The sequence below is a fragment of the Aplidium turbinatum genome, chromosome 7 (genome assembly GCF_918807975.1).
Source record: "Aplidium turbinatum chromosome 7, kaAplTurb1.1, whole genome shotgun sequence".
Taxonomy (NCBI): Eukaryota; Metazoa; Chordata; class Ascidiacea; order Aplousobranchia; family Polyclinidae; genus Aplidium; species Aplidium turbinatum.
The window spans coordinates 27,078,916-27,101,028 of record NC_137478.1 but is presented as its reverse complement, the minus strand read 5'-3'; the positions used below and the strand labels follow the sequence as shown (position 1 = coordinate 27,101,028).

Sequence of the window (22,113 nt, the reverse complement as noted above, 5' to 3'; positions counted from 1 at the left end):
TAGCGGGCAACACCCCCAAACCAGTTTTAGGCCATTTGCCAGGCTTTTGGAAGGGAATTTTTTTAGAAAAAATTTTTTCAGCCCACCCTAGTAACAATCGCTCAGTGAAACTGCTTGCTTAGAGGCGGCTATCTCTTACAGGCATCATGACATAATAATGACGTCATAATATTAATTGTACACAAGCAAAATCTATCTATATTCTATTAAAATGGAAAAATAGCAACACTAGACACTTATTTTATAAATTCATTGTCAACAAATTATGGATAAACAGCTATGTTGGTTCACAATTGACAGTCCAGAGAGATTTTTTACCTGCAATAGGCCACTTTTTATGACGTCATGTTTCAGACTTTGTGATGCTCAAATCTTGGAAAACTTTTCATATGTTGTTCTATTGAGGTTAAGCCAAAGGAAAAACCAATAAAACGTTTTCTTGCAATTTTTTTCGGGTCAGCCCATATATTTCCTATTTTGACCCTATATAGCCTAATCTTTCGCTGCTTCCTGTCTGTTGTGGTATCTAAATTACTATGGTGCTATAAAATTTGTATTGTGTATCATTGTACCGTACTATTCTCGTAACAGACGGAATAAAAGTTTTTTTTACTCACTGTGCTTGCACCAGGTCTACACAGGATGACATGATTTGCACGATTGTTCTGCTCCAATGGTCACCAAAATAAGTCACTCTATATTTTCGCACACTACCGGAAGTTTAAGTTCCAAACAGGCCAGCTGCCAGTCACTGCCAGTATCAGTGGCAAATTTGTGAAATATTATTTGTTGTACTGAAATTGTTTACTTTACTGTGGTATGTAGAAGTCTGGTTCAACAACGGAGTCACTTTGATGTTGTTTTGTTAATGTTAAAGTTATGTTCTTTCATAGTATTCCGTACATTGGTTTATAACTGTTTCCACTATGAATTTATTTGTTCAAGAAAGGTAAGGGCTAATGTGGACTTTTTGTGGACATAGTCTACTGGTAATTAAGAATCACTGCAGGTGTTAAAATGCAAAATAGCTTTAAACCTAAATTTTACAATAAATTTACACTATCCTTAATGAATAGACTTTTTATTTCAGTGATATTTTTCAAATGTAAAAGATCCTTCATCACTTACGTAGCATGTTTTGTGATAGGCCTAACGTTTTTTCTGGTTTATGGCATACTGTACATGTTAACTTGATCAGTGATTATTAAGATAGAATGCTGTTTAGGTTCAATCTTGTATTTGTTGCGTCTCTTTTGTTTACCATTGGAAATAAAGGAACAGAAGCTTTTAAACCACATGACTTTAAACGATGTGATCAAAGCGCTTTTTGTCGGTAAGTTTTCAGTACCGGTAGAGTTTTTGAAGTTTGTTATTTTAAAGCCGCCTGCGATTTGGATGTGTTTGATGTTAGTTTGGTGTACTTTTTAGGTAGGCTACTTAGCAATATATCTCATAATTCAAAAAAGTTGAGGTAATAGCAAGGGCAATAGCACACAGTTGCATGATTCCTAAAATTTTACCTTACATAAACACAACATTCTCTGCAAAATTGCCAAAAATAAGTTTGTTTATTTTAGCATCGTTGTCATGATATTATTTAACTGTAACTGTATAGCCTACGGTATATAAATATTGGAGCTGGTGTACATTTGTACAAGTCTCCACTTGGTCGTAAATGGTATAGTGTGAATAATACGTCAAAGATTGGAATCGACTAAGATATATAGGGTGAAGAAAGCAAACACTGAACATCATTCAACCAAGCGAAAGCTGTTTATGAATACATTCCTTTTACTTCACTATTATTTTCTAATCCTAATCTTCAGGGTTAGGTAAGGGTTACCGGTAAAGCAAAGGTAAAGAAAGTAGTCAAAACACAAAACAGCTACTTCACCTTATCTTTTTGATTAATTCAATTCTATGATGTCGTGGCATTTTTGATCAGGGCGGAGAGTTGTACACCAGCTCTTTAATATTTTGATACAGTTAGTAATGTTTTGCAATCAAACGTTTTGCGTTTTGCAATCAGTGGTGTCAGAAGTAAAATAGAATCTACGTGGCAGTTTTCTGAAGTGAGAAGATTATTACATTGTCGCAGTGGTTTCTGCACAAATTAGTCATGGAAGAAACAGTCAAAGCAATGCTAGCCACAATGGAGAAACAGCAGGAACAGTTTTTATCAACGTTAAATGACATTAGTCGAATGCAAACCAACAAATCAGCGCCAAAGTTTGAAAGTTTCAACCAGGATAAGGAAAAATGGAAACAGTGTATGCAAAGGTTCTTGCATCACATGGATATTTACAATGTTGCAACTGATGACAAGAAAAAGGCATGTTTGTTATCCTGGGTTGGACCCGAGACGTATAGCTTGATTGAGAATCTTTTTGGTGACAAAAACGTATGTGATAAATCGTTCAACCAAATTTCAGATAAGTTAGCATCGCACTTTAAAGAAACCATCCATGTTCAAGCAGCGTGCCATAGTTTTTACAACTGTAAATTACAAGTGGGTCAGTCTTATAAAGATTGGACAGCAACTTTACGAGGGCTTACTCAAAATTGTGAGTTTATATGCAAAAGTGAGCAGTGCAATCATCTCAGCTATGTCGACGAGCAGATTAGAGATGTTATTGTATTAAACACCCCGCACCCTGAAGTCAGGCGTCAATGTTTGACGAATTTAAATTTTTCACTTGATGATGTTCTCAACAAAGCTGAAGTTTATATCAGAACTGTGCAAACCGATAACATTCTAAGAGAGGAAGGGGCATCAGATGAAGCAGTTGTCGTTAATAAGATGTCCGCAACCTACATTAAGAAGAGAAAGAAGCCTTCAGTTGGGTCCACAATTCAAGGTCGCAAGGCGTGGAAGTCATGTCAGGATTGTTTTTCTAAACATTCTAAGGGTGAATGTCCGTTCAAAAGTTACGTGTGTTACAAGTGCGGAAAAAAAGGGCACATCAAATCTGTGTGCCAGGAAAAGGGGTTACAACGCCAGCAGAAAGACCGAGTAGAAGCTATAGGCCATGTAAGCAGTTGCAACCAAATTCGAAAGACACCTCCATGGAAGGAAAAGCGGAACTCAAAAGCTTACCAACGCATCGGAAAGCAAACTTGGATCCGTGCCGAAGTTAACGGCAAACTGTTCACGTGCCAGTGGGACACTGGCTCAACATGTTCCATGGTTGGATTAGATGGATACCACGAGTTAGGTTCTCCCACGTGCTATCCATCAGAAACCTCACTACATGCTTATGGTGGTAGGCCTTTGCATGTTAAAGGTCAATGCTTCGTAAATGTTAAAATAGGTTGTCAACTAAAGTCAAGGATGAAGTTAATCGTACTAAATGAAAACAAAGGCACAAACCTAATGGGTCTAGACTGGAGTGACAGTTTTGGCTTGACCAGTCAGGGTATTTCGGTGTTAGATCAAGTTTCAGACAAGAAAAAACATCTCGTATCTTCACAAGTTCAGCAGACAGAAGAATCCTTACTAAAGCAGAGGGAAAGGCAAGTTTCAGCTTTAACTTGCAAATTTTCCAGAGTTTTTTCGTCTGATCTTGGGAAATGTGTTAAGACAAAAGTTTCTATACACTTAAAACCGGAAGCAAAGCCCGTTTTTTCCAAACCAAGACCAATTCCATTTTCCAAAAAGCAAGCTATCAAAGAAGAATTGGACAGACTTGTGGAGCGCAACTTTTTGCAGCCAATAAATTATAGCGACTGGGCAGCTCCGATCGTAGCGGTGTCGAAAGCAAATGGTCGTATACGAATTTGCGGCGATTTCAAGGGACTGAACCAGCAAATACAAGTGGATCAACATCCGTTGCCGACGTTGGACACGTTGCTGGAATCGCTGGGAAAAGGTCAGTACTTTTCTAAAATTGACTTGTCGGATGCTTACTTGCAATTAGAGCTTGATGACAAAGCAAAAAAACTTTGTGTCATAAACACACCTTTTGGTCTTTTCCAATACAATCGTATGTGTTTCGGTGTGGCAAGCCCAGCCCAATTTCAACGTTGCATGGATAAAATGATTTCGGGAATCCCTGGTGTAGCAGCATATCTACATGATATCTTAGTTACGGGACCGACAGAAAAATATCATTGGAATAACTTAGATAAGCTTATGGATCGTTTAAGCGAGTATGGGTTTTGTGTTAAAGTACAAAAATGTGAATTTTTCAAGGATTTGGTTGAATATCTTGGTCATATAATCGACAAAGACGGCAAGCGACCGTCGAGCACATCAGTCGAAGCAATAAAACAATTACCCCAGCCGCAGAACCTTCAAGAACTTCAAGCTTTTTTAGGGAAAATTAACTATTATGGTCGTTTTATAGCAGATCTTCCAGACAAGGCAAAACCTTTAAATTCTTTGTTGAAGAAAGGAGCAGTGTTCAGGTGGACACAACATTGCAAACTCGCTTTTCAACAACTGAAGGAGGACGTGATCAATGCAACCACGCTAAGTCACTACGATGAGAGCAAACCACTCATACTAGCCACCGATGCATCCCAGTACGGAATAGGAGCAGTTTTGATGCAGAAGCACGATGTTGTGGAACGTCCACTCGCCCATGCATCGAAAACTTTGAGTGAAACGCAGAAGAGGTACTCACAAATTGAACGAGAAGCGCTCTCTATCATCTATGGAGTAACGAAGTTTCACTAATACCTGTACGGTAGGAAGTTTACTTTAATTACGGATCATAAGCCACTAGTTTCGATTTTCTCACCAAAAAAGAATCTACCAGTCCTAACAGCTCAGCGTCTTCAACGATGGGCTATTACCTTAATGGCATATCAATATGATATTCAGTACAAACCAACTAATCTACATGGTAATGCAGATGGACTGTCTAGATTGCCTATGGGGTTAGACAAAACGTTCGACGAAAACGAGGAGAGAGAGAATGCAAAGGTTTTGCATTCTGTAGAGGAAACCATGGACGGTTTACCCTTAACTTCGAACGAGCTTAAAACAAAAACGTTTCACGATCCGGTCTTAAAATTAGTTCTGTCGTATATCCAGGACGGTTGGCCTAGAAGATTACCTGACAATGATAAGCTGCGCTGCTGCGCGATGCGCGATGGAAAAAAAACTATAAGGGAGAAGTGAGCAAGCAAAATGCTCATCTCTTAGTAGTCACAACGTACAGAAGCACACCACACCCATGCCTCGACTGGAAGACTCCTGCCGAAGTTCTTCATGGGCGCCAGCCGAAAACGCTATTTTTCCTTGTTCTCGCCAAAGGAAAAGAGTAATTCAAAACAAGAACCTGCATCTCATAAGCGAAGCTATGAAGAAGGTTCATTAGTTTATGCTCGAAACTATGCATCTGGTTCGAAGTGGCTCCCGGGTACGGTAATTAAAAGACGGGGACGTGTCCTGTACAACGTACGAACGGAACGAGGTGTTTGGAAGAGACACATAAATCAACTTCAACCCAGGTTTCACAACGTTCAAACTGAAAGTAAAAGTGATTTTTCCGATTCAAGTAAAGTTAAGGTTGCACCAAGTCCAAAGAAAGATTCCGAACCGACCGATACCAATGAACACTCTGGGCATAGTAAAGCTGTCCCACAGAGACGCTATCCAGTTCGAAACAGACGCAAACCTGATTTTTATCAGGCTTAGTCAATACGTTTGTTAGTCGTATGTGCTTCTGACCCTAATTGTAATACGACCATTATTGCAGTGATCTGTCAGAAGCACTATATATATTGTGTATGTTAAGTCGTGGATACTTGGTTAGTATCACCCTCCCTTAGCTGTAATGTTTTATTTCTACTGCTAAGTGTTAATTTATAAGGGAGGAGTGATACAGTTAGTAACGTTTATTTTGCGTTATGGTCATTGCCTAGTGCATTGCACTGGGTCACGTGCACATGATTACGTCGTGCCGCCCTGTGGCTGTGAGTAGTTGGTAATTACGGCAGCAGGACTTCTTGGTAGCTACACAATGATTTGTCCTTAGTTCATTCTAGCTCTACTCGTGTTGAGACCTCTTTTCAATTCCTTTACGTTTACCTACAAGCGTAACATATTTAAATATAAATAGTTCAAATATGATGCCAATTATATTGTATATTTTCTAATACATCCAAATATCCATTACAAAAACAGCTATGTTGAAAATTATTTAAGCCACAGACTAACTAAGCAACTTTTATACGGTACATACATGTAATTGTAATAAATGCTTGAAATAATTTACCTCATAGATCATAGATGCACATAGCTTAAACATGTTCATGCTAATGCTCATTAATCCCTGGACCATCACTATTCGCCATTGAATTTTAAATAAGGTGAACGGGAAGACAAGAAAGCCAATATGTGTGACCAGTGACCACCTTCAGGCATGCATGTCTTAAGTGTCTTGCCATAGACACATGCTCTTGATCGGTGTTGAACCGGCACTTTAAATGGCCAACCAGGGCTCTGACCACTTGGCTATGCAGTCGACAATCAGGTTTTTAAGATAATCTTTAAAATAATTGGTTATTGAGTAAAACATAAAATTTCATGTGAGTTGTTATAGATATACAGTAGTATAATATATTTTTTTTACAAGACTTTAAAACATTTTAACATGTTGTATTATAACTTATCTATAAGTTTTGTTTTGATTGTGTTTTCTAGACGTCAACGAAACTATAATCCAACAACAACACCATACGTAGTCAACTTTGAATCTTTGCGAAGTCCGAGTTCAAATCATGTAACCTTGGACATAACAAATACTGAAAATAAGCATCCGTTCATTTTGGATATATTTGCCCTTGAAGATGGAATGTTGCGAGTAAAAATAAATGAAGCGTTACCATTAAAGCCTCGCTATGAAGTACCAGATACAATAGAAGATGTTAAAACTCAAAAGTATGAACAAACTAGGATGTTCACTTTTTTTTAACTGCAACATTTCAGTTATTTTTCTTCAATATATGTGTGCATAAGCTTATATCAAAAAGTTACATGTACATTTATTCACATTGGCCCGTTTCGGTGAGTTCGATTCGGTGAGTCTGATCCCTTAACGGGGAATTTTTTCAATTTTTTTTTTAAGTTATTGGGTACCGTAGCCTAATTATCATTGCCGTTTTAGGGTTAGGGGTTAGAGGTTAGAAACTCACCGAATCAGACTCACCGAATCGGACTCACCGAATAGTAGCAGACCCACATTTATTGTGTTACATATGAACGTTTATTTAATCTGCAATTTTCAACATTTGTATTTTAATTGTAGACTAGACTTGGAAACACTATTGGTCTAGCTTCATGACAATTAAATTTTGAGGACTGAAAAAAATTGTTTGAGTTATATTACTGTATATTGTAAATTATTCAGGTTTGTCGTAAATGCTGATGCCTCCAATCAGACAGTGATATTAACTCTTACTGACAACTCAAATATAAAGATCAAGATTTCATGTCAGCGGTTTCGACTGGATGTTTTTGATGCCAATGAACCCATTTTAAGTTTGAATTCTCGTAACCTTCTGAACATAGAACATCTTCGCAAGAGAACAGAAAAAAGGTGATGAGTTGTTTCTCTTGCTGAATAGTTTCATTTTATTTATGTCATTAAAGAGGGCTGAAATAAAAATAATATGGCTTTATGTAGTGCTGCATCCACTGCAAAGATACATTGCTCCTGGCACTCCATTAAGCAGGCGGTGCACTGTTAGTGTAACTATGCAAACGCAGCCTAGTACATTTATTACCCTGAATCATACTTTTGTTGAGTGCCAAGCAGGTGTAAGATTCATGACCACTTTTAAAGAGTTTTTGGTGTGACCTGAGAAAGTATCACTCATGTCTAGTCTACCGATTCAGATGTGTAGGCTACACTTTGACCACATAGAGTATAGACACCAAGCTTATTGATATGATAGAAATTTATCTTGAAATATATGATATGCTTACTCTGATGTGTTTTAATCAAGCCATACCTGTGTCATCAATCATCATAATTGTTCCACCCTGAATTACTGCGGTTCATGCTAATAGCATGTGCACCTTTATTTGATTTACTACTTTTCCAATTTTTTCTATCCTCATCCAAATTCGGTTTGTCCCTACTTGTGAGGGTAGCGGATTCTTTTCTCGCAGAGATTGCCCTCACCCCTTTTCTTCATCTTACCCTTTTAGTCTGCCTCATTCTTCACCTGTTTTTTTTTTCTTTGTTCTAATTGGTTGTCCTCATTTTCTCTTCCCACCCACCTCCTTGTGAAGAAAGTTTCTCAGTCATATAATATCAAATGTCATTCTTTCTGGTATAGGGAAGAAAAATCAGACATTTCTGATGAAGTCAAAGATGGTGAAGCAAAAAACGAAAATCTTCCCGAGGTAATAACTTGTAAAACTCTTAACAAGAATGATGTGGGTGTCACTGAGTTGTACTTTTGTGATGATGCAGATTATGATTCAATTACAAATCTTCAATAACTTATTCAGGCTGTGAGATTTTGATTGAGATATTCATTGCAGAGGACAGTAACACTTGAAACATCATTAAGTCAGTTAAGTGACGTGTATATCGTTGTGTTGTTGCAGTAAGGACTTTTCTGTTTCTTAAAATATTTTTAAGATTGTTTGTTGTTCCTACTGTCTTAAAAATTTGATTCTTTGTGCAAAGCTTTGTAATGGAAGTTTGTCTTTTTAAAGATTTTAAAGAAGTAAAGCAATGATTTGTTCAATGCTGTGTCTATACTATAACAAATGGTGTTCAATCAACTCTTTGCTCTGCATCTATGCAGGAAGTTGATGCGAATATTGATGAAGACCAGAAGGAAGAAAAGGTGGATGCAAATGATCTTCCAGGGATGTGGGAGGAAACTTTTAATTCACATGAGGATACCAAACCACGAGGTTAGCAGACTACATTTCTTAAGTTATTTTTTGTGCAAAGTGAAGTATATCCCGTTCTTCGCAAAACGCGTCAATATCTCCGTGACAACTGACAACCTTTGTGCGGCAAGCATAGTACTTGCCTGACATCTACCGGTGAAGTTTATCGCAGTTTGAAGATTTTTTTCAGATATCTAAACGGAAGCGAAAAAAAATCAAAAAAACACAGAATTTTTGTAGTTTATCAGAAATTTTAGTCATTTAAGGCATTTTTAGAAGAAAATACACAAAATTTGTAAACATACTGTAAAAGACTGTTGAAAATGCAACAACTTTCATTTTTTGATTTTTTTTCTAGCAATTACCGTTCTCAAAATACAGCAGTTCAAAATCAAAGCCTTTGCTCAAGCTAAATTCTGAAAATTTCATCAAAAAAAGCGTGGCAGTAAAAGTGTTAATGGAAATCTGAGCTTCTAAGAGGTTGCAAGATAACTGAATGTCTAACTCCATTTCGCATTTTCAGTGGAAGAGAGTTTCACAGGGTAACCAATAGTTTGCCAAACGCATCTACATAAAGCCTATCTCATTTCCGTGCTAGTTTTTTACTTAAAAAACTGACTAGATGCAGGTCTTTTTTGTCACAGTCCAGAAATTATGTCGACTGGATAATTCCTTTTTCTTAACCCCAACAGAGTCGGGCATACAGTTGTTCGGTAAATCCCAGTCTAAAATTGTTATTCTGACACCTCTGCTGATAATATAATCACAATTCAGTATGTGATACACTTTGCTAACAGCAACTACTTGATCACAATCAATGAGCACTCTCACATAGTATGTGTTGTCTACCATCTTTGAAACTTCATCACGCCTGCTTAGTGATGGAACTTGATGTGTGGGGCATCTGTCTTTAAGCGAGATAAGCCGCCAAAGTTGAAGTTTTAACATTTAACTTCAAAAATTAATTGTTCTTCCTAGGACCAGAGTCTATCGGTCTGGACACTTCCTTCATCAATTTTGCGCATGTTTTTGGCGTCCCGGAGCACGCGGAGCGCCTCGCTTTGAAATCGACGGTTGGTGCAGAGCCGTATCGTCTTTATAATCTCGATGTGTTTGAATATGAATTGGATAGCAGGGCAGCACTGTATGGATCTATACCGTTCATGATTGGTCATAAGTAAGAAAATATAGATGTTCTGCTGAAATACTGTAAAATATTTTGCGTAAAACTTTACTGGAGAATGTGTATGACCATACCTATTATCATCGACATGATTTTGACATCCTGTTTGCCCGTATCAACGCAAATTTATGATTAACTATCGGGCAAAGTTAAGCTTAAGTAGCCTACACTAGATGACGATGCAAGCTGGCTGAACGTCGAAAACCCAAAATATGTGTTACCGGTATTAAGGAAGTTTAGAAATATCTACGGTATTATCTGTCTTGCTGGACGCTGGTCCTCTTTTGTTTTAACTATGAATGCAAGAAGTAGTCATCGTGACTAATACGATGAAAGGTCTATCACAGTTTTATCTTTGAATTGAAAAAGGAGTTTTTGTAGTTTGCTCCTGCCTATTCTGCGCAAGTCTTCAATTAACTATGTGAGAGAGTCCAGCAATGTTGACGGATTAATGTAGCTAAAGTATTAATACAACCTATGTAGCTAAAGTACTTCGCTATTTCTAACTGTTCATCTCTGACTTGTTTTGACAAGTTTTTCTTCAAATCGCTCACTCAACTGCATGTGCCGAGAGTTGAACTGCCATCCTTTAATCTCTCTCTTGATCACTAAGTAGAGAATAAAACTTGATTTGCCGTGCACAGAATCACTGATCACTTTTGGTTGCTTTCAGCGGGAAGCGAACTGTCGGTCTCTTGTGGTTGAACTCAGCTGAGACCTGGGTTGATGTTGACTCTAGCGAGGATAACAAAGGAGTGCTTGGAACTGTCTATGGTTACTTTGCTGGAAAAGATGCTGTTCCTGAAGTAAACGAGTTGCATTCTTTAAATGTTGTTTTGGAGGTTTTAAAAAATGTTCATGAGATAAAGTGTTTTTTTTTTCAATTGCAACGACAATTTTTTTTGTTTGTATCTTTTTTCAGATTAAAGTGTTATATCACTATTATGGGCCACGATATGTACAATACCTTTACAACCCAAAAACCATTAATGTACAGTTGTACAATTCATAGTTATCCTTCTTATTAAGCCGAGTACGATGATTTCATTGTTAGCGAATGTTAAGTGAGTGAATGGTGATCTCCAATTGTAGCATCGAAGACACAGTGTGAATCTCGTAATTACCACCGCAATCTTTTTTATCTTAGTTCAATTTTAATGCCCAGACCGTAAATACTGGTCGAAATATCCCCATCCTGGCCACCTGCCCATTTCCTTCACAACGTCTTCCAGCTTGGGTTCAGTAAGCCTAGTTTGCTTTTCTCAGTCCCATACTTTGGTTTACTTCATTGGGGTTCAACAAGGCTCTATATTGCGCCCGGTACTTAATTTCCTTTCCTAGTACCAAAATCGCAACCGACTGTTCTCAGGTGAACGTGCACTGGATGTCCGAAAGCGGTGTTGTTGATATTTATTTTATGGTTGGCCCTTCTCCGAGTGACGTCATGCGTCAATACACGAAGCTCACTGGCACCACGTACCTACCACCGAAGTGGGCACTGGCTTATCACCAAAGCAGGTATGAGGCTGTTTTACGTTTTATTTTGTTTGTTGAGTCAGGCGAAAAAATATAGCCTACGGCTCCGACTCTTCGGTTAATAACTGGCCGACTCCGGCTTCACTATTGCCAGATTTTTGAGGGTTGCCAGATTTTTTTAATTTTTGCTTTTACTTTTTTTAATTTAATTTCACTTAAATTGTGATTGAAATTGAAACCGTGACTTTCGTAAAAGTTACAAGAACAAACAGTTCTATTTTATGGTAAACTTTTACTGCACAATACAAGAAACAACACTTTGAAAAAAGATTGGGAACAAAAATTTTATTGTTTTGTATAAAGTCGGAATCGGCCTGTTTTCTCGGCTCTGACTCCGGACATGTCAAAATCCCTCCGACTTCACAGCCCTGGTTTTCACGACAGAAAGCTTTTGAAACTACATTTATGTTTCAGTATTTGTTGGTAATTTCTCCCATACAATGCTTAACTTCATCGCAGCACGGAAATTATCGTTTAACTATGATGGCATTTTTATACGTTTGTCACCATTCAGGTGGAATTACAAAGACGAGGAAGACGTGAAAGCAGTCGACCAAAGCTTTGATGAAAACGACATTCCTTACGATTGCTTGTGGCTTGATATAGAACATACGGATGGTAAAAGGTAATAGCGATTGCACTTACAGCCTTACAATACTACAGGGTGATCATACCAAGTGTAGACAAACATTTATTGAAATAACAGTTCATCTAAACAGGAAAACAATTTACACATTTAAAGAAGAACACAAAAAAAGTATGAATAAACAAAATGTACTCTTATTTTTCAATATGTCCTCCCTTTGCCTTCACCAAACGCCTTGGTCACCAAGCTACTGCTTGATGCCATGAGCTGCGGCTTTGTGTTTTAGATTTTTAACAAAACCGAACCCATTGTCGTCTGCGTTTCTTGTAGATACTTCACGTGGGACGATGCGAAGTTTCCAAATCCTGTCGCGATGCAAAACGCTCTTGCTGCCAAAGGGCGGAAGATGGTGACTATCATCGACCCTCATATTAAAGTGGATTCTAAGTACCATATTTATCGGTAATTCAAACGTTTTTTAACCCCTGATTTCAACTATTGTACTTTGAGAAAAGAAAACAACATGTTTATATTATTTATGTTTAAAACGGTTTCTAATTTTTTAGTCCTAAATCGATTCATCTCTTCACTGTTTAAATTTTCTATCATCAAATTCACTTATTGTTAAACTGAATATGATGTAATTCGCTCTGCTTGTCTTTGAACCCTTGTTGTAATATTAATAGCATTTATTGTTTAATTTTTCTATCATGTAGCAGTTGTAGCTACTAGTTATTGTCACGATTTCTTTCTATCTCTTACCAGGAAAAAGACTTGGAAAGGTTCAATGACGTAGTTTAATGGGTCAAACCGAAAAGCAGTCAATTAAATGTCGAATAATTCTACTAGTGAAATGATAATCTGACTTCTTGAAGAACTTTAACGAACGGCTTCTCAAATAACTTTAATTTCTGCATCAACTACCAATCCACAACTCATAGCACAACTCTCATAATCAACTCATAATAATCACCATAATAATAATAATAAACATTACACAAACTACACCACTATTTATATAGTTGGTTGTTCAGTCCAGTAACTTCGAGAAGGTTACGGAGTGTTGCATCACACGAACTCATCGTCGGTCACGTAGCATTGAGTGGCATAAACAAGCAAGTTTAAAGAAATCTAAAGAATGTCACGTAGGGCCGAAGGTTGTAGAAAACACGTTACATAATACAGATTTCGTCATCAGAGGTTACTTTAGGTCAATACCCGATAATAACACATCGCTCAAAATTCCATAATGAAAACAGCACATTTTGTCAAGACGCAAAGCAGCCCGACGCGAGGCCTTACATATTGATTGTGACAGTTATGTTTAATTGTTTAATATTTATAACTCATGAATTGTTGATAAATTTGCTTAAAATTAGTAAAGGTAGTATTACTTTTAGTCTAATTCCACACAAAATTCAGCTAACTCAATGATTAGATGTAGGTCTTCGCTGTATGTAGTCGCAATGGGCGCACAATAAAAACCTGGTGATGGTCAGTATAAAGGTACGCTATTTCACTGTTTAGTGAAGCGCAAGCCAAGGGCTACTTCATCAAAGACAGGAACGGCCATGAGTTCAAAGGGTGGTGTTGGCCTGGGGACTCGGCATATCTTGACTTCACCTTGCCCGAAGTCCGGTAGGCATGACTTGTGTTCTAATGTCTAACTGTAGTTACAGTGGAAGGAATCTACCAATTACTAAACATCAGCTTCTTTTTTTACAGAATGTTATTTTGCTCTGTTTAATATTCAGCCTCAGTGTTTTCATGGTGATTTTTTTCGTAGTTGTTATGTTCTTGATAATAGGTCTTGTACTTTTGCAAAAATACTCATTCGCTAATCCAAAACATTCTCTGAAGATGACACATACAAAGTGTACGAAACGTCAGCAAAGCTATGAAATACCACCTGCGTCTTTGCTTCTACAATTCACATCGTTGAACGAGCGTTGTCCAAAACAATAAACTAAAAGTTCAATTAAAATAAACTCAAAATACTTTCACCCTTTTCCAGACAATGGTGGGCGAATCAGTTCACTCCCGACGTGTATAGGGGATCCACCTTAAATCTCTTCACTTGGAATGACATGAACGAGCCAAGCGTCTTCAACGGACCTGAGATAACGATGCACAAGGATATCCAACATGGCGGCGGCTGGGAGCATAGGCACGTGCATAACTTGTACGGGATTTTGCAGGTGTTTGTGTTATGATAGAAGGTTTCAGATAAGTTAATATGTTTATTTTAATCTGGCATTTCCCTGTGTACTCTTTAGCTTAATAAGAAGGTTGATTATTTGATATAATTTTTAACACTGCTTTATCTTACTAAATTTTATTACTGCCAGATAATTTTTGAGAGTGACACTAACCTTCTTTGTAGTAGGTTTACTTTAGTATCTATATAACAAGGAAAGCTTCCATAACGTGCATCAATGGCAAGCACAATACAGCATGGATTAATACTTATTATCACTAGATTTTGAGTAAAACATAAGTTGGAAGCTGTAAAGGACCAAAAACTATTGTTCTTCGAGTCAAGCAACCACCCATAAAATAATTATTACTACGAACTTTCAACTCAAAAGTCATCGTGTCTGCTTAGATGGCATCAACAGTGCAAGGACAGATTGAAAGGTCTGGCGGTAGTGAGCGTAGCTTTGTCTTGTCCAGAGCTTTCTTTGTTGGCACACAAAAATATGGTGAGTGGGTTTCTTCAAGCTTTTGCATCCCGTGACCTTTCACTGGTATCATATTCTGGTAGCTACAACTCAGTTTGTACATGCTAAAAATGGTAGATTTAAGTTTTTTCAGCAGGTGATTTTAGAAATCTCGAATTGATTTAAAAGCATAAGGTTTCAGATTCGCAACGGTATGGCTTTCAATAAAATAGATAGAGTTGTAAAAGAAGTTGTTCCAAACCCACACAAAGCACAGTTCAGAGCTTTACTTTATTTATTCTTCCACAAAAAATTGCCTTACTTATTATCTTATAGTATCGCCCTTTCGCCCATATGTACTTATTGGTATAAAGTTCTCGGTTGGACACGTGTAGCATTTGGAGACCTTCAGAATCAATGTTAGATGTGTTCGATGATATTACGTTGCTTCAGGTGCCATTTGGACTGGAGACAACACTGCGGATTGGGGCCACCTTGAGTACAGCATCCCTATGCTTCTCACCATAAGCTTATGCGGAATTGCACACAGTGGCGGTTGGTTGATGTTGCTTAACGTTCATTTTGCGTATTTAAACAACCAGATTACCCATTAAACAACGTATTAATACAACCGTATTTAAACAACCACTTCTAACTAACAGCGCCCAAGGCTACATTGTTATTCCCTAGTTTGGTGATCACATATTTGGTAAAAGACGATGACCGGTTTATCAAATTCTATCTTTAAATGCAGTTCGAGTATTTTCTCTTCTCTGTTTGATTTTGAACCACAAGCAATCCTTCTTACATAAAATCGACCATAAGCTGCTAGATGGACCACCGGAGCAATGTTGTTGGTTCAAGAAGTCTCCGTTTGGTAAAAATAATCAGAATCTTTGTGTTTTGCCGAGATTGGCTGGTTTGTATGGTTGAAATGTTTTTGTAAGAAATATTTATGTGCCACGGATTCACCATTTGACCCAGTGGTGGGTCATGGCAGTAACAAACTTAGAACTAATGCTCCAGAAACAAAGTTTGTCATTTACTTCAACCCACCAAGGTTTATTGCTGTCACCTGTCAAACTGGTATTCTATAAATAAGCATCAACATTCAACTGACTAAAGATGGGGTCTGTCTTAACTTGTAGCCGACATCGGTGGATTCTTCAACAACCCTGACCCTGAGTTGCTGACTCGCTGGTACCAAACAGCGGTGTACCAACCGTTTGTGCGTGCGCATGCGCACATCGACACTGCCCGACGCGAGCCGTGGCTGTTTGAAAACACGTACAAGGAGGCGATCCGCGTCGCTTTGCGGGAGCGCTATGAGCTGATGCCATTCTGGTGAGTTATAACTCTCCACAAAAAATTGACAATCAACGATTCTTTCACTTTTGTTGGCAGTAGTTTTCTTGAAATGCTGCCGTTATTAGTGTAAACTCGAATATCAAGAAACTCTCACCCCTAAGTTTTCTCCACTAGCAGATTTTGTTTGCTAACTTACGTGACAGGTTTCTTCCTTAAACTTAATCCCATCCATTTCAATTCAACGTTTTTATCTCAGCTTTGGTACTGCTACTCGTTTAGGTGTGCGAAGAAATCGCTCTTTGTACATGTCTTTTTACCATTAATATTGTTTATTGCGTTATTCAATTCACGCCCCATTGCATGCTCGTTACTTTTTGTATAACTATAAACGATTAAACCCTGATGGTATCAAAAGTTAAGACAGAATCTCTGACTTCCAGGTACACGCTGTTCTACCAGGCCCACAAAACAGGATCTCCTCCAATGCGGCCTCTATGGTACGAGTTCCCTACCGACACCAGTCTCTTCTCTTATGACAAAGCTTTCCTCGTCGGGCCATCTCTCCTTGTGCAGCCAGTAGTGGGGCCAGGCATTGACTACACTTCCGTGTACCTACCAGGTAATGTGACAAAAGGTCGAAATCCAAAAATGGGACTCGTTTCCAAGTTGGTTTGATTTAGGTAATTGTGCTTGCGTCCTGAAGTAAACTAAGAGAAATGGTTGATAATTATCTTTAGACTGCGCCATTCTTGATTGTAATAGCTAATTCACTAAGTCCAGCGTTATCGAGGAAGTGGCATTTTTCGTGGGACATAAAAGAGAACAGACTGTACTTTATCGATACATTTTGTGAAAAGCGATCAACCCCTGCATATAAGAAAACATTAAATCGAGTATAGTTATTAACTATCTAAACCCTTGACAGCCTGTTTCACCTAAAAGGAGGATCATCAGAAGGTCCTTATTCAAATAGAATCAATAAGAAAACATTAAGTTTTTACAATAAAGTACAATCTGTGGCGGTAGCTAGTCTGGATGGGAACGAAAAGGTAATGCCTTCCTCAGTTTAACCCAAACCACCACTGTTCTGGGGTAGCAAGAAGAGCTCCTTGGTCACTGCATTGGTGAAGAAATTCAAACCGAAAACGTCAGCAAACACGTCATGACATTATGATTGTCGTCTGCTGGCTTAGCCACGGCTAATAAATGCTTTGTCATTCATTTCCTCTGCCTTGATTGATTGGAGGAATCTTTGTCCTTGGTCTGAGAAATCATCTTTCCTGCAACTTTTCGCAACAACGACATGACTGAAATTACATGAATTTCACGACAGCTTCCCGAAAACCGATGCGCGGTGGCGTATTTTGATTACTAAGTTATTTTGATTACTAAGTTATAAGATTACTAAGGGAAATGCAGTAAAGGAAGGAATGAAGTGGAAGGCCATGATGATGAGTTCTGCCATGGCATCGAAACAGTGACAGACTTCTGTTATCTGGGTGATCGAATAAATGAAAGTGGTGGATGTGAAGCAGCGGTGACAACAAGGGCAAGATTGGGCTGGGCAAAGTTCAGGGAATGTGGGGAAATGTTGTATGGCAGAAAATTTTCACTAAGGATGAAAGGAAAAGTATATCGGAGCTGTGTGCGGCCTGCAATGCTATATGGTAGCGAGACATGGGTATTGAAAGAGAGTGAACTGGCAATCCTGAGAAGAACGGAAAGGTCAATGGTGAGAGCAATGTGTGGGGTGAAAACGAGAAGGGAAAAAAGGACTGAAGAATTGTTGGATATGCTAGATATGAGAGAGACCATAGACCAACTGGCAAGGGCAAATGGAGTAAGATGGTATGGACATGTGATAAGGAGGGAGGAAGGAAGTTTTCTTAGAAAGGCACTAGATCTAAAGGTGGATGGGAAGAGGAAACGCGGTCGTCCAAGAAGAACGTGGAAACAACAAGTGAAGGATGAGTTTAAAAAAGTCGGACTGAAGGAGGAAGATGCAAGGGACAGGGTGAAATGGAGAAAAGGGATTAAGACAATTGCTGCGCGGAAACAATCGGCCACCCCCACTAGTGGGGAACAAACCGACGATGGATTATGATGATGATGAAGTTACTGATTACTGAGTATTTTGATTACTGATTACTGAGTACGTATTTGTGCATGGATTGATCCTTACTTTCATCTGATTTATTTACCTTTTTATTGTTTTTGTATGTAGGAACAGATGGATGGTACGATACAAAGACTTACCAATACTACTCCAGTCCTGACATCGTAACTCTTACCACTCCTTTATCCAAAGTATGTTGATCAACATCTGCATATTGTCAATTACCTCCAAAATTAACATTTTCTATTCTTCCATACCGTTTATGCTTCCAGGCTGCAAATCAGTCCATTTTTCTATTAATTTGACGTCTGTACACCGGTTGAAATATTTTAGACAATATATGAATAATATACAAAATATCATCTTTTTACGTTGTTTCAGCGTATTACCACTTGTGACATCATAAAAAGCAAGTTCTTTAATGTACACCACTACGCCATCATAATGATTTTAATCTTACATCCACAGATTGCAGTGTTGCAACGTGGTGGGACCATCATACCACGTAAGTTGAGAGTTCGTCGATGCTCTACCTTGATGACCCATGACCCCTATACCCTCTACGTTGCCCTAGACCCCCAGGTTAGACGTTTTTAATGATTTTTGTGACGTAGAAAATAGAGGGAAAGATGTGGCCAACTCTCATCGTTTTTTTCATGTTTCGTTTTTATCCTTTTCTTGAAAGGGACATAGTGAAATCAGAACTTTGCCGACATGTTAAATTTCTTCACATTGTCAACCCAGATAGCGAGAGAGAAAACTATTTCCTCCAGACCTGGCACGTTGCTAAGTGTGCGCTGAAATTTTCTATGTTACAAAGCACTACGACATACTGCATTCCTTCGATCGAGTCTTTTAAACATTTTTGACAGAATGATAGTCCATGCGACCTTGTAGCTCTGAGCATAGACTCTACCTAACCAATGACCGCGAGGTATGGAGAGGAAAACGTCGCTTTGTACAGACAGGCCGCACCCTCGATATGAGGATTAATTCATGGCTTCTTTTTCAACATAATTTTAAACAAGGGTCGCCTACTTCGTTTTGTGATAAGCTGGAGGAACATATGAAGATGTTCCATAGTTTAGGGCTCTGCGATGGGATGGGAGGTACCTCATCTGCGATGGGTGGCGTGCGCAATATGTGAGCAATTGATATATTACTGCGTCACTATGATGCAACACGTCACTTGTCTTCAGTGTACAATAGCCAATGATTGCGGATTTGTTATGTTAATGTTTGTATTGTAGGTTGTTAATATTTTGTTATGCTTTTATAAGGGAAACGCTCGAGGCGAGATTTATATGGATGACGGCCACAGCTTCGAATACAGGAAGGGAAGCTACAATTATAAAAATATAACTTTTGAAAACAATAAATTATCTTGCAAGTGAGTACATGAAGGCCGAACAAGTTATAGCACTGTCTGATCTAAAGGCACACTTACACTTGATCATGTGCATTCATAGACAATGGATTTCTGTTTCAAAAACTTGTCAGTTCAAAACTGTTCAAACTGTCATCATTTTGTCTAACGTGAAGTGGTTAGCCTTGAACTGAACTGCATGAAAACAGATTGAGATGTTTGAAAGTTTTATCAAATTTTCAAGTTTGCACAATGCGATGATGCATGTTGTGCCTATAGTATAAACGTTCCTTTAACGGCCCAGGTCGATCGATGACGATGCAAGATGGGAAACGTCATCATGGCTGGAAAGGGTGGAGATCTTCGGCTCGGTTGTCCCGAGCGAAGTCACGTTGGAAACAAGTACGTTTTTCATCGATTTACGTCAGTTTAAGGAATTGCCAATATATCAGGAAGCTTTTAGTAGCAACACCTGCTGACAATTATTAAGGAAAACTACTGTTAAAATCAGCGAGCAAATGTGTAAGTCTTTGCGAGAGTGGTACCCTGTCCAGACTGAACTAAAAACGAGGCTTTCTACTCTCGGTTCGAAAATAACTTTAAGTCAGGCAAAACCCGAACTGTGAACCGTGGTTTGTTCAACTTCAGTTGTTGCACAGTTCATTTGTAAATAAAATAACTTTTACACGTGCACATTACTGCACAACACCGGGGGAATTTGGCTAATTAGATCCTTTCTTGTGCTGGGTCATCACAGCGTTGACACGGAGGGTCCAAGGAACACTTTGTGACTGGGAATTTTATAACGGGCCGGAGTGAGATCTTTTCCCAGAGAATGTAGGGTTCACCTATGGAAGGACATCTCACTTCTCTACAGAGATCTTTTTCAGAGTTTTTAGTTTCTTTTTTGGTGTATTACCGGATTTTACTGGAAACCGGTTTTCTGTCATAGTCAGAAAATGGGCGTCAAACGCTAAAAGAATTCTTGCGAGCTTCAACTCCATCGTGCACGCTTCACTACATTTATGGTTCTTGTGGCGAAATTACGATTCACGCCACAATGAAAGATTTCCCTAATTTTAGCTTGTTCTTAACTTTGGCACTTTGTGCGCTGACAAAAGTTTTGAAATTTGCTTTTTCAGGTGACCTCAAAACGACATTAGGATTTTCTTTCGATCCCAGCAGCAGACTGCTGATCGTACGGAAACCCGGCGTCAACATGCAAAGAGACTGGTCCATTACCTTAAGCTGAGCAATCTCACTCGCGGTTGTTAGGCCTACATTTGAAACGACTGAACACCGCAAAAGGTTTTAGTGATGCCAAATTAAAATTTGGAAAATGCCAGCTTCGTGAAATTTCTTTTTTGTGATTGTTAGAATTTTTTCGATTTTTAAACATTTTTTTTTTTGCTTCAAAGACTTAATTTTGTGAATTAGAAGTCCAATTTGAAAGTTTTCTGTTGTTCTGTACTAAACACCAAAAAGATTTATTTTTTGTTACCGCAAAGCTTACGAGAAGCATATTTCCACTTCGACGAGTGGCGACCAGGCATGCAATTGGCCAACTTAATCATCTTTACGCAGTTTATACAAAATCAACACGTGATTGCTTGCGATTTTACCTCGACCATATTCTACTTTGCTTTCAGAATTTTTCAATGAACTCCAAATATTAACATAAGCAGTTGTTTCATTCTCATTCCACAAGTTTATCGAAGCGTTTTGTGAAGCTATTTTAAAGACAGTAAATCAACTCTATTTTACATTGAATCAGCGTCTGCAGACGTTGAATCAATGCAAAAAATGGTTGATTTGCTGTTTGGGTTACAATTAGCAGTGTCCAATTTCGATGTTTTTAGATGAGTTCGTAAATTGTGTCAACCAGTGTTTTGTGGCCAAACGAAATCATTTCATCAGATATAGCCAACCAAGGCAATAAACCTGCAAATTTTTGAACTGATTTGCTGGCTGGATTAATATGGCTGGGCATAGGACAGACATTCAAAAGTCCATTTTTCTCCGAGACCACATTTTAGTCGCAATCGTACTAGCGCGATTTGGCACATGCGTTTGGACGCGCCTCTGTTAAGTGCTGCAATACTTACCTGGCCTGCTCTGCGTTTCGTTGTTGTGTTTATCATAATTCCATTGTTCCTATTTTCGACTCCGCCGTGAAACTGATTGTCTTGCTTTGATTGCAGTTGAGCATCTTGACGCGTCTGGTTGTCTGTTTTCGCAGACAGCAAGTCAACCATTTTTTACATTGATTCAACGTCTGCAGTATTGTGTGCAATGATTGATATAATAAAAAGTAAAAACGTGATGGGATCTTTTAACCAGTCGCAGCCACAAAAGCAACCCGATAGCGCGGTTGGTACCCGTGACTTCATAAACGAAAAAGCTTCAAAATCAAGCGACGCTGGCTCGACTCTCAGAATGCGTTGCTCAGTGCTCAAGCGCACATCGCAAGGACTGCTCTCCATGCAGCGGCATGGATT

At 38.5% G+C, this 22,113-nt stretch overlaps 1 protein-coding gene across 1 annotated transcript; it reads left to right on the top strand.

The window, feature by feature from the left end:
- Positions 1 to 771: 771 nt before the first annotated feature.
- On the top strand, positions 772 to 21,938 carry LOC145774062 (neutral alpha-glucosidase AB-like). The gene is made up of 22 exons (XM_082585209.1): positions 772 to 949; positions 1,226 to 1,333; positions 6,653 to 6,889; positions 7,359 to 7,547; positions 8,293 to 8,359; positions 8,770 to 8,881; positions 9,839 to 10,037; positions 10,717 to 10,849; positions 11,413 to 11,561; positions 12,094 to 12,204; positions 12,496 to 12,627; positions 13,693 to 13,803; positions 14,180 to 14,363; positions 14,771 to 14,867; positions 15,279 to 15,380; positions 15,974 to 16,169; positions 16,574 to 16,752; positions 18,358 to 18,440; positions 18,718 to 18,831; positions 19,530 to 19,639; positions 19,920 to 20,017; positions 20,758 to 21,938. The coding sequence occupies exons 1-22, from the start codon at positions 927 to 929 to the stop codon at positions 20,865 to 20,867; spliced, it is 2,844 nt and encodes a 947-aa protein (XP_082441335.1). The 5' UTR covers positions 772 to 926; the 3' UTR covers positions 20,868 to 21,938.
- The last annotated feature ends 175 nt before the right edge of the window (positions 21,939 to 22,113 follow it).

Bases quoted from the DNA above. Each gene is read 5' to 3' on its own strand.
- LOC145774062 (XM_082585209.1), top strand. From the start codon at position 927: ATGAATTTATTTGTTCAAGAAAG. The intron at 8,360-8,769 runs GTAATAACTTGT...GCATCTATGCAG, and splicing joins AAAACGAAAATCTTCCCGAG to GAAGTTGATGCGAATATTGA. The intron at 16,753-18,357 runs GTAATGTGACAA...TTTTGTATGTAG, and splicing joins CACTTCCGTGTACCTACCAG to GAACAGATGGATGGTACGAT.